Below are 11,690 nucleotides of genomic sequence, written 5' to 3'. Positions count from 1 at the left end.
TTGGGGGTTATAGAGAAACCTGGTGCAAGGGAAACTCCTGGGAATCCACAAGGATGACCCCAGCTAAGACACCAGCAATAGTGGAGAGGGGGCCTGAACTGGCCTTCTCCTGTAATCAGAGTGGTGACTACTATCCTCATTATCATCAGAGAGCCAGCATCTAATAAAGGATGGAAGGAGATACAGAGATCCACAGTCAAGGGCCAGGCCAAGCTCCAGGAGTCCAGCTGAAGAGAGGGAGGAAGGATTGTATGAGCAGAGGAGGTCAAGATCATGATGTGGAAACCCACATAGACACCTGAAACAAGCTAGTGGGAGCTCACAGACTCTGGACCAACCGCTAGGGGGGCCTTCATAGGACCAACCTAGGCCCTCTAAATGTGGGTGACAGTTGTGTAGCTCAGTCTGTTTGTGGGGCCTCTAGCAGTGGGACCAGGGGTCCCTGCCTTTTTAGAACCTATTCCCCATGCTAGGATTCCTTGTGAAGTCTTGATGCAAGGGGAGGAACTTAGTCCTGCCTCAGCTTGATATGCCATACTTTGCTGACTCCAATGGGAGTCCTGTCCATTTCTGAATGGAGGAGGAGGGGATGGATGGGAGGGAGGATGGGAGATGGGGGAGGGAATAGGAAGTGAGGAAGGAGGGGCAACTGTGGTTGGTATGTAAAATAAATGAAAAAAATTAATAACAACAACAAAGATTGGGCTGTAGGCAAGCCTGAAGAGCATTTTCTTAATTAGTGCTTAATGGGGGAGGGAACTTCCCATTGTAGGTGGAGCCATTCCTGGGTCAGTGGTCCTGGGTTCTATAGGAAAGAAGCCTGAGTAAGCCATGAGAAGCAATCCAGTAAGCAGCACTCCTCCAGGGTCTCTGCATCAGCACCTACCTCCAGGTTCCTGCTCTGTTTGAGTTCCTGTCCTGACTTCCTTAATGATGAACCATGATATGGAAGGGTAAGCTAAATAAACTCTTCCTTTTCCCAAACTCCTTTTGATCATGGTGTTTCATTGCAGCAATAGTAACCCTAAGACGGTAAGTTTATGAATTAAAACTAAAAACTGAAATGACAACCTACAGAACAGAAAAGCATATTTGTAAGTCATCTATACGGTACAGCTTTTGTGTTCAGAAAAAATAACTGATACAACTCAGGAAAAAAGTGATGCCTAGTCATCAGAGAAATGGAAATTAAATACTGTCAGATACCAGCTCACCCCAGGTAGATTGGCTATAATCAAAACATATGACAACAAATGTTGCAGAGGATATGGAGAAAAGGAACACGTATTAACTGTTGGTGGGTGTGAAAATTAATACAGTCATTATATAGAGCTTATGAAAGTCCCTCAAAACATTAGAAAATACCACGCAACTCAGCTACTTTACTGGGAATATACCCAGAGATCCTGTACCCTACCATAGAGATATTGGAACCCCATGATTACTGCTGCTCTATTCAATATAACAAGGAGATGGAACCAATCTAGATGTCCATCAACAGATGAATGCATAATGCAAGTCTAGTGCATATACCAAATGAAATAGTATTCATCTCTAGAGAATAATGTATTCACAAAATTTACAGGAAAGTGGATAGACTTAGAATGTATACTGTTAAATGAAATCTCTCTCTCTCTCCCTCTCTCTCTCTCTCTCTCTCTCTCTCTCTCTCTCTCTCTCTCTCTCTCTCTCTCTCTTTGGTTTTTCAAGACAAGGTTTCTCTGTGTAGCTTTGCGCCTTTCCTGGATCTCACTCTGTAGACCAGGCTGGCCTTGAACTCACAAATATTCACCTGCCTTTGCCTCCCAAGTGCTGGCATTAAAGGCTTGCACCACCACCACCCGCCAAGATCAACCAATCTCAAGGGAAAAACCACATGTTCTTTCTTGTGTGTGGATCCTAGCCTATATAATGTATGCGTGTACTTATGTAATTAAATATGTAGAGGCACAGTACAGCATATAGGAAGGAGAACATGAAAGGTAATTTTAAAGATGCAAAATACTCCCTAATGAATTCACATACATGCTGTACATTGTGTGGGTCCTCTGAATGCTCTCTCAACATGGAACATTGTATTTGATACAAAACAGGTGCTTAAAAAGCAACATCTACATGTAACTCTGTGCTGCCACCTTACTGGGAGCCCAAACTTGAAGTTATGTTTTTCATCTTTTAAATGTCCCTGTACACTGCAGTTCTTGTAAGTACTACCAACTTAGGGTGTGTTATTCTTTAAACAAGAAATTCAGCTATAACAACTATAGAGAGTAAAAGCTGTCCAATGTATCCTTAAATCATCATAATTGAGAAATTTTTTAAAAGTCCTGGGAATGATGACTTACTGGCCCTATATCTCAAACACTAACACACCAGCAACAGAGTTACCAACAGTAAAAAGCTTGCAGGGTTTGGTATAGTTTTCTCTTTATGTTATAATTAAAATATGTGTTACTCTTAGTAAATGAATGTACTTTCCTTTAAAATTTAAAGTTGGAATAAAAGGATTTTAGAGTGAGCAAAGGACTTCAGTATTCCTGCCCTGACAAGATGTACAAAAAGCTAATAAACACACATGGGAAACGGGGCTCAACATCATCAGTCTTCATGGAACTGCAGATCAAAACGGCAGTAAGTCTCACCTCAGTTATTTTAGTCTCCAGCAAAAATCTACCTAGATCCTCAGAGGTGGCTGCACACTGGGACCTTTCTGGAAAACTAGTGTTCAGCTTTATTACAGCATTTGGAGCTTGGCTACCATCCTTGTAGCAGCCCAGACATGAGCTGCAGGTCTCCTCATGAACACCAGGGGGCGACAATAAACCCCATAATCAACAGGGAAAACTCCTTGAGGAATGAACCTACTTGCAGCCTTGTTTCCATCCCAGTTCCAACAGACCTGGAGCTCCCTCACATAATCATTCCCTGTGTCACGGAGACACCCACTCTGCAAGGTGACCTTATGAAGTCCTCTCCCTCCTCTTATCATCCATGAGGAAAGACAGGGATATCATAGGGCAATCACCAAGGAGAACAAAGGCATCCCAGAAAGGTCAGGGAGGGCATGGGCAGACCTGAATCACATTCAGCCAACACAGGAAGCTGGGGTCCTGGTGCCCTCCATAGGAAGCTGGAGCGCATGGTACTCTTTTTAGGACACACAGGTCACCTCATCCTGCACACCAGGATACAAACCCCTGAGATAGCATGTATCCATGGATCAGACACCTGTAGGTGACACCAGTGAGGATGAATCTGGGCCCACCCCAGTCATCACTCAGCTAGACCTTTTCCTGCCCCTAGAGTAGACTGCCACTCTGTGCTGGGAATAAATCCCACCTTCCCTGAGCATTGAGATCACAGGGCAGACTGGGCTCTGCTGGGTTTTATGTCACATGGAAATACACCCTTGGCCCTGAGGTGAGCTGCTGTTCTCTCAGGACAAAGGACACTTCTCAGCCATGCGGCTCAAAGTATGTTCTAGAACACCTAACAACAAAGGAATAGAAGGATGGGAGGCAGCACTCACAGAAGAATAGAGCAATGCACACACACAGACTCCACCCACTGACCATCTGACTCCAGGAGGTTCCCTCCTCTGGGAGGAGGCTCAGTTGTGGGAATAAAATCAGAGCAGACACCAGAGGGGCCCAGCTTGCCAGGAGCCTGAGAGTCAAACCTCCTCTCCAGAGGAAGAGCCTAGCCCACAGCAAAGACTATGGAGCTCACCTCAGACCCTCTCCACAAAGGACAGGTCTCCTGGAGGGGACTCCTACTCACAGGTGAGGAGACATTCCTCTGGAGTAGGAGAACTCAGAGACTAAATGAGGTCTTTGGGGAGAGGGAAAGAGCCTGAGAAGGTATGTCTGGCTTCTGCTTGAAGCCTGAGTGCAACAGGAAGCTCATGGTGGATGGGAATTGGTGTGGAGGAGGAAAAACTCAGTTGTTCCCCATTGTAGATTTATCAGCACTGGCCACTGGATCCTGAAGACTCAAGTTGACAACTCCATCAGGGTGACTCTCCAAGTAAAACTCAAAGTGGGCAAGTAAATAACAGTATCATTACATAGGACCCTGAGAAATCTTCAAATAAACCCCAGGCTCTGGGACACTCATTTACTCACAGGTATCTGAGCCTGCTCTAGGCAGGGTGTTTAAACCAAAATTAAACCAGTACTCCTCAAAAAGCCCTACTACTACTGGGCAGGAAGACAGAGCAGCAAGGACATCTAAAAGGTGGGCCCTGGGGTTGACAATCACTTCAGAAGAAACAGAGCATGGAAAGGTCAGAAAATGAAGGCACAGAGTCTTTAGAGGAGGAGGACAGACAAGACATGTCTACACTCACCAAAGATGCTGATTATGAGTAGAGTTCTGAGGGCAGTGAGGGTTGAGCTGTGTAGATACCTGAGAAGATAGTTCCATACAGTGGAAAGATTCAGGGGTACTGATGAATGGGGATGCTGCTGCTGACCTCGTCCCAACAGGACACACATACTAAGACTGAGAGTTGAAGACACTCACATTCCAAAGTTCCTAATGCAAAGGTCCTAATATTGATAGATTTTTTTTCTCTCTTCCCTCTTAGCCTTGCTTTTAACCTTCTGGAACTTTGCCACCACTGCAGAACTCACTGTGGAGGCAGTTCCACCACACGCTGGTGAAGGGGACAACGTTCTTTTCCTTGCCCTTAATATACCACAGTCACAGAAGTTTATTAACTGGTTCAGGGGGGATCGACTTAATATGTCAAACAGCATTATACGATTGATAACACACAGAAGTAAAATAGAAAGAGGACCTCTCTACAGCAATAGAGAGACAATACACACCGATGGATCCTTACTCTTCGAAAATGTCACTAAGAAAGATGCGGGAGTCTATTTGCTAGTTGTGACTACGGAAGACTTTGATGAAAAGAGAGCAACTCTGCAGTTATATGTACACGGTAAGTAATTCTCTGTAACCTCTGGGTCGAGGGTGGAGCTATTCCTATTGCATACATAGGTGTTGCTGGAGGGCTTCTTGCCAGGTTCCACCAAGCCCAGAAGTCCCCCAATCCACATATAAAATAATCACTCAGATGCTTATATTACTTATAAACTGTATGGCCGTGGCAGGCTTCTTGCTAACTGTTCTTATATCTTAAATTAACCCATTTCTATAAATCTATACCTTGCCTTGTGGCTTGTGGCTTACCGGCATCTTTACATGTTGTTTGTCCTGGTGGTGGCTCATAGTGTCTCTCCCTCCTTCTTCCTGTTTCCCCAATTCTTCTCTCTCCTTGTCCCACCTATACTTCCTGCCTGGTCACTGGCCATCAGTGTTTTATTTATATAGAGCAATATCCACAGTACTTCCCCTTTTCTTCTTTTTTTAAAAGGGAAGGTTTTAACTTTAACATAGTAAAATTACATATAACAAAACAATTATCGAGCAAGAATTACGGGTACAATATTAAAGAAGATGTCCTATCTATCTTATATTTGTGAGTTTAAGGTTTTATATCTAACTTATTTCTTATCATAACTGAGGAAATTACAACTATCTCTAGTGTTCAACCACATCAAAGACCTCAGAAGGATATAATATTACCTGAGAAATGGGAGAAGGATGTATGTAACTTTCGGGAGTCTTGCAGGGTAGACAGACAGCTGACAGCCTGGACAGTCACCTAATGTTCCTTTGTAAAGTTGGGGCACCTGTCTTCAGCTCACAGGGCTAGAGGCTCTCCGTCATTTTTTTTCAGTGTCCTGTAGAATGGCTGGCAGTTTTCTCTGCGAAGCAGGAACCTGAAGGACCATCTTGTCAAGCAAAGTTCAGTGGTCATCCTTCCATGGATCTTGCATGTCCAGTCGATTAAGCGGTATAGGCAAGAACAGTTTCTTGCCTGAATGGCTATCTTTGCCAAGGTGAAGATAAACTCCATATGGAGTGTCTTCAATGCCCATCCTCCTCTCCGAAGTAAATCCAGTGCTGTCCAGGAGCAGACATGTCCACTGTCCAGAACGTCTAAATTTTTAAAACATCTTAAATGCCATATTCTGTAGGTCTTTGAAGTGTTTGAAGACTACCTATCTATCTGAAATATATCTATGTATACCTAGAAGACCTAACTAACATGGCTATAAATATGATTATCATGGATGACTAATTATTAATCTATTTCTTAATTATTCATTACAATTTTAAATGAGTTACATAAACATGATACCTCAAACAAGAATAGAAATATATATACAGTATAACAAAATTAACTTTAAGTTTGTATCAATAAACTAAAATTTATACCAATGTAAAACATTTTAAACATAAACTAAAATCTATACCAATATAAAACATTTTAAACAAGTTGTTCTTTAAAAGTAGATTCATTAATCTACCCTTTTATCTTATCATCTCTATATCTTATATATCTATATCATATCCCCTTTTCTTTTTTAGAAAGAGATCGCATTTATAATCAACCTGTTTTAAATAAAAATATTGGTTTTTCTCTGTCCCACACCAGAGGGCTCTTCTGATTTGGGACACAAGAATCTCTTAACCATTTTTTTTTAAAGCAATATGTCTGGGTTTAGAGAGGGAGTGAGCCAATTCCACCTCTAAAGCCAGCTTGGTATATTTGGAAATTTGGGCATAGCATCTCTTACTACTTCCTGCTGGAGGGGGGGTGCCGTATCTTATAGGGATGCAAAAAATTTTTAGGCTTATGGGGTAGTCCATGAGGCTGTATTGTGTGAGCCAGTTGCCTTGAAACCATTCTGGATGTTAGATTATCTGGGCCATGGTGTCATCAGAGACCTTTTGGGGGGTCTTAACTAGTGAAACCTGATGTATTTTAATCTGGGACAAATCCATAGCCTCTGGCTTTCTGTGGAAACAAAAGCAGAGCCTCTTCTCCAAAGCAACATATCCTTACATCCAAATTTTGAAGTCAAGGTACCTTTAAAATATACATATTGGCCGGGCGGTGGTGGCGCACACCTTTAATCCCAGCACTCGGGAGGCAGAGGCAGGCAGATCTCTGTGAGTTCGAGGCCAGCCTGGGCTACCAATATACATATTGGTTTAATTCAACATCTTTTTTCCGATCAAATGTTTTTTTGTAGTTAAAAATCCCAAAGACAACACAATCCAGATTCTCTGTGTAATATTCATCTTTACATGGCTTTTTTATATTAATTTTTTTGTCTCTTTCAAGCCTACATATATTTTACACACATTGTAAACTATTTTATCTGAATCAGTCTTATTGTGAGCCTATTGCTTTAAACTGCAGCATTCTAAGACTGAAACGGCGCTGTGGCCGATGGCTCTGCCCACTTCAGCTTCCCAACATGGCAGTGGTATGTTTTCCGCCAGTTCTGTGAGCCATCAAGTCTCAGAAATAGTGGTCTATGCTTTTATCAAAGCAGCGTGTAGCCCAGAAACCTTTTTTTTTAATACTAGTAAAGACTAAATCTACCACAGAGCATAATGTGCCAATGGCAGACGCCTCACTACCATCATACTTGCACATGCCAGGAAACCACCAGTGTTCAAACCCACGTTTTGCAGCATCTAGCTGCCAGTATGAGACATGAAGTAGGAACCAGTTTTTGGTTCTGTTTAGAATTGGTTATTAAATATTCTCAGGTTTAAGGTGGAAACTAGAGCTGTTGGGCGCCATTTGTTGCTGGAGAGCTTCTCTCCAGGTTCCACCAAGCCCCGCAGTCCCACAATCCATGTATAAAATAATCACTCAGATGCTTATATTACTTATAAACTGTATGGCTGTGGCAGGCTTCTTTCTAACTGTTCTTATATCTTAAATTAACCCATTTCTATAAATCTATACCTTGCCACGTGGCTTGTGGCTTACCAGCGTCTTTACAAGCTGCTTGTCCTGGTGGTGACTCGCAGTGTCTCTCCCTCCTTCTTCCTGTTTCCCCAGTTCTCCTCTCTCCTTGTCCCGCCTATACTTCCTGCCTGGTCACTGGCCATCAGTGTTTTATTTATATAGAGTGATATCCACAGCAGGGTGTGCCTATGTGTTATGGTCCCCACATTGTGGTTCAAACATTCAGTAAAGGACATACATTAATGTGTGAAATCAATTGAATCCACTCTTAGAGAAAAGGGGGTGAGGGAACTGAACCCAGGCATGTCACACTTTGCCTAGGGTCTTAGATGATCATCATGAACATGGCCTTGAGAAAGACCCTTCAGGACTCAGGCAGGGCCTGGTTGAGGAAACTATGAGAGTCTCACAGAGCGATGACCCCTGATAGCTTTGCTCAAGAAACCAGTGCTATACTGGATCAGAAATCCTGGGAAGCTTTTGGACTGGATTGGAATTTAACCTCCTGTTGGAGTTGACAAGGGACAACAGTGAATTGTAGGCTAGGATCCTCCTGACAGTCAGCCTCTGAGAGCCATGTCTGAGGTAGGTCACCTGGGCATCTCTTCCTGAGAATCAGTTTGCTCAGCCTAGGCAGAGAGGTAGGAAAAGCAATCAGCTAACTATTCTGATGATCTTCTAAGATTTCCCAGGAAGGCAAGAGCCCTAAAGAGATAGAAGAAAAAGTGTACAAATGGCAGCTCCTTGCCCTCCTGGGGTCCAGCCTAGGGATTATTTCCTGCAGGCAAACACGAACAGACACTGCTTGGTGGAAGGTCAGGTTGTTATTCACATTTAAGGATAACTTCCAGGCATAGCAATGATCATTTACCATGTGTTCTTTTATAGGGAAACTGAGACAGGAAACACAGTCATTGAGTCAGGGTCAAATAGCCCTTCACTGGCACAAGCTATCTGGCCACAACCATATCTCCAGACTCCCCACCACGGAGACCTACTAGATGACCTTCAATCTTCTCAATCATTTCATAGACTCAGGATTCTTATAGGGCTCCCAGATTCATGTCAATCAATATCAAATTCCTGACAAGAATAGTCCACCTGTGGCCCAGCCTGACCTAAATGTCAGCCAGTGCCTGAGCTGTGTGAGATCTCTGACAGGCTATCAGGTTTCTCAGGGAAGCCCAGTTGGAAGACTAATCATAACCTATCTGTAGGACAGCCCTGAACAGCAAAGGCTGGGAGGGCTGTGGTCTACACACAGCAGGGGAGGTCAGTGTAGCTGGAGGGACTTGAACCTTGTGTCCTAAGGCAGGCAATGGGTCAGTAAGAACCAGAAAATAGAATGAGGTCTCTCATTCTTGAGTCTGACCATCACCAAACACTGCAGCTCAGTTCTCTCATGAGAAAGTCCTTGCTTCTACCATATACAACACAGGAGGCCCCATTATCTCTGAGCACTCAGCCAATCCATCTGCCTGTAATTTGCTTCCTGACTGATTCTTTAAGGATCTGGGTTGCCTGGGAGTTAAGAAAATATTTCTGGTTGTAAGAGGCTTTAAAAGAATCAGAAGTACCACACAAAGTCATCATCTCTTTGTGGTCAGCACAACACCTCAACCCAAGCCCAACATCACAACCAACAATTCCAATCCCATGGAGGGTGAGGACTCAGTAGCATTAATGTGTGAGCCTAAGACTCAGAATACAGCCTACCTGTGGAGGATAAATGACCAAAGCCTCTCAGGAGAGGACAGGCTGAAGCTGTCTGAGGACAACAGGACTCTCACTTTACTCAGTGTTGTGAGGACTGACACAGGACCCTATGAATGTGAACCTGGAAACCAGTGAGGGACTCCCATGTGACCCATTCTCTCTGAACATTACCTATAAGTATTTTCTTTATCATCCTGGCTGCAACTGCCTAAATACAGAGGACTACAGATACCACACTCAGTCCCAGTCCCCTTCAGTTCACGACACAGACGTACCATACAGATACCAAGGCTGTCAGGGCATCCTGGCCCAGCCCAAGCACATGTAGACAGGTGCAGCATAGAGCTTGAATGGGCTGCAGGGACTTATACTGCCTAGAGAGGTTGAGGGTGATATAAACAGGGAACATGACAGACTCAGGCTCAGTGCACACATGAGTGTGCAGAGGGGATGTGTTGTGTGTTGTGCTTGAGATAGATCAGGGATTGTGCATGCTGCATGAAAACTCTTCTACTAATCTGACCTAAGCTCTGGGTAGGACCTACTCAACTAAGGTTTAAGCACAGGTGAAAGAGATACTATGTCTTTCTACAAACCAGGATTTCCCCTTACCTCTGTTGACATCACGTGTGTTTTAATATGGTCCATTTATTCCAATCATATACATCTCAAATATTAATTTCCATCCAAAGACAAACCTCAGCCTCTCCTGCCACATAGATGCTAACCCACCTGCACAATACTCCTTGTTTGTCAATGGAGAGCTCCAGTCATCCTTCCAAGAGCACTTTATTCCCTACATCAATACTAATAATAGCAGATCTTATACCTGCCTAGTCTATAACTGTCACTGTCCTCAATAAGACCACAGTCAAGAACATTACAGTCCTTAGTAAGTGGATCTCAGAAATATCATCACCAGGTTTGGAGTGGAGTCCTTTGGCTTTTGGGAAGATGCAGAAGCATTTCATTTCCAGTGCATGTCTATGGGAACAAGCAAAACTCAGTCTTCCTCCAAGCCTCCTGGTTCTCTGATTTCTGCCTGACAGGGATGGAGCTTGCAATGTGAGGAGGAGGTTCTCCCAGTCTTGGAAATCCTTTGGTTGTATGAGGGAGTTTCCATGGTTAGGAGAGACTCAGGTCAAGGTTTCTTTCTGTGCCTAAAACAAGCTTCCCTGTCCCCTCTATTTTTATTTTATGACCTCCATGACCTACAAGAAAAACACAGGGCTTTCAACTGCGCTCACATTCTTATTCTCCAAATTGGAGGAGAAATTCCCCACAGAATTTTTCCTCTGCTCCCAGGTCTACTTCTGTCTCACGGTGATTGGCTCAGTTCTGACCCCGTGGGATGAGAAGAGTGGGTGGAGAAAGTGCCTGGGAGCCCTGTTCTGAGTCAGGGTGAACCATGTCACTGACAGTTGATGATGTTCTTTTGCTTACTCTTCTCAAGGTTGAAAAAACAAATGTCAGCTGAGTGTGGTGGCACACATTTTTTATTCCAGCACTAAGGAGGGAGAGGAGGGTAGATAGTGTGAGTTTGAGGCCACCCTGGTCTACATAGCAAGTTCCAAGCAAGCTAGGACTATACATTGAGACCCTGTCTCAAAAAAAGTCAGTACTGAGGATTAGAGTGGCAGGCTTTGGTCAGCACTGTGATTATTCACTTCTCTGTAGTATTTAATCCATATCCATGGGGCAAGAAATACAATTTTTCTACAAACAGAAATTCTTCAGTCAGGGATTTCTCCCAGTCCTAGGTCTAGCCTTTACACCTTTAAGATTATGTGGGCCATCTTAACCCCATGACAAATTATTTAATAAAAGAAAAAACAGAAGGCTATTTGATAAAAGAGGGATCTGACTGTTCACACTTACCAAAAGTGTGAGCAAGAATTCCAACAAAAATCATTAGGAAATATATACCACCAACCATGAGATTTCTGGACATGTGGGCTGAAGAGGCACACAGTGTGGAATCTACACAAATACCCTGAGTTAGGGTCACTGTGGGTGATCTTGGTAGGAGTAAGATTCAGCTCTCTCCTTACAGAACATATCGTGAACCCAAACATGTGATCTTGCAGAGGGCCACTTCATTCTATAGGCCCTGTGAGTTGGATGAGATCTC

General features: G+C 43.5%; 1 protein-coding gene across 1 annotated transcript in view; it reads left to right on the top strand.

Moving 5' to 3' along the window:
- The first annotated feature begins 3,530 nt into the window (after positions 1-3,530).
- Positions 3,531-11,690, top strand: part of LOC114686815 (carcinoembryonic antigen-related cell adhesion molecule 21-like) — a 42,959-nt gene continuing 34,799 nt past the window's right edge. Inside the window, exons 1-2 of the mRNA XM_037201467.1 lie at positions 3,531-3,782; positions 4,589-4,948. Of these exons, the coding sequence (XP_037057362.1) occupies positions 3,719-3,782; positions 4,589-4,948 (424 nt within the window). The 5' untranslated portion in view covers positions 3,531-3,718. The remainder of the gene's footprint in view (positions 3,783-4,588; positions 4,949-11,690) is intronic.

This window comes from Peromyscus leucopus, chromosome 1 (assembly GCF_004664715.2).
Source record: "Peromyscus leucopus breed LL Stock chromosome 1, UCI_PerLeu_2.1, whole genome shotgun sequence".
In the NCBI taxonomy this organism is placed as follows: Eukaryota; Metazoa; Chordata; class Mammalia; order Rodentia; family Cricetidae; genus Peromyscus; species Peromyscus leucopus.
The sequence above is the reverse complement of the archived record's forward strand: the minus strand, read 5'-3'. Positions and strand labels throughout refer to the sequence as shown.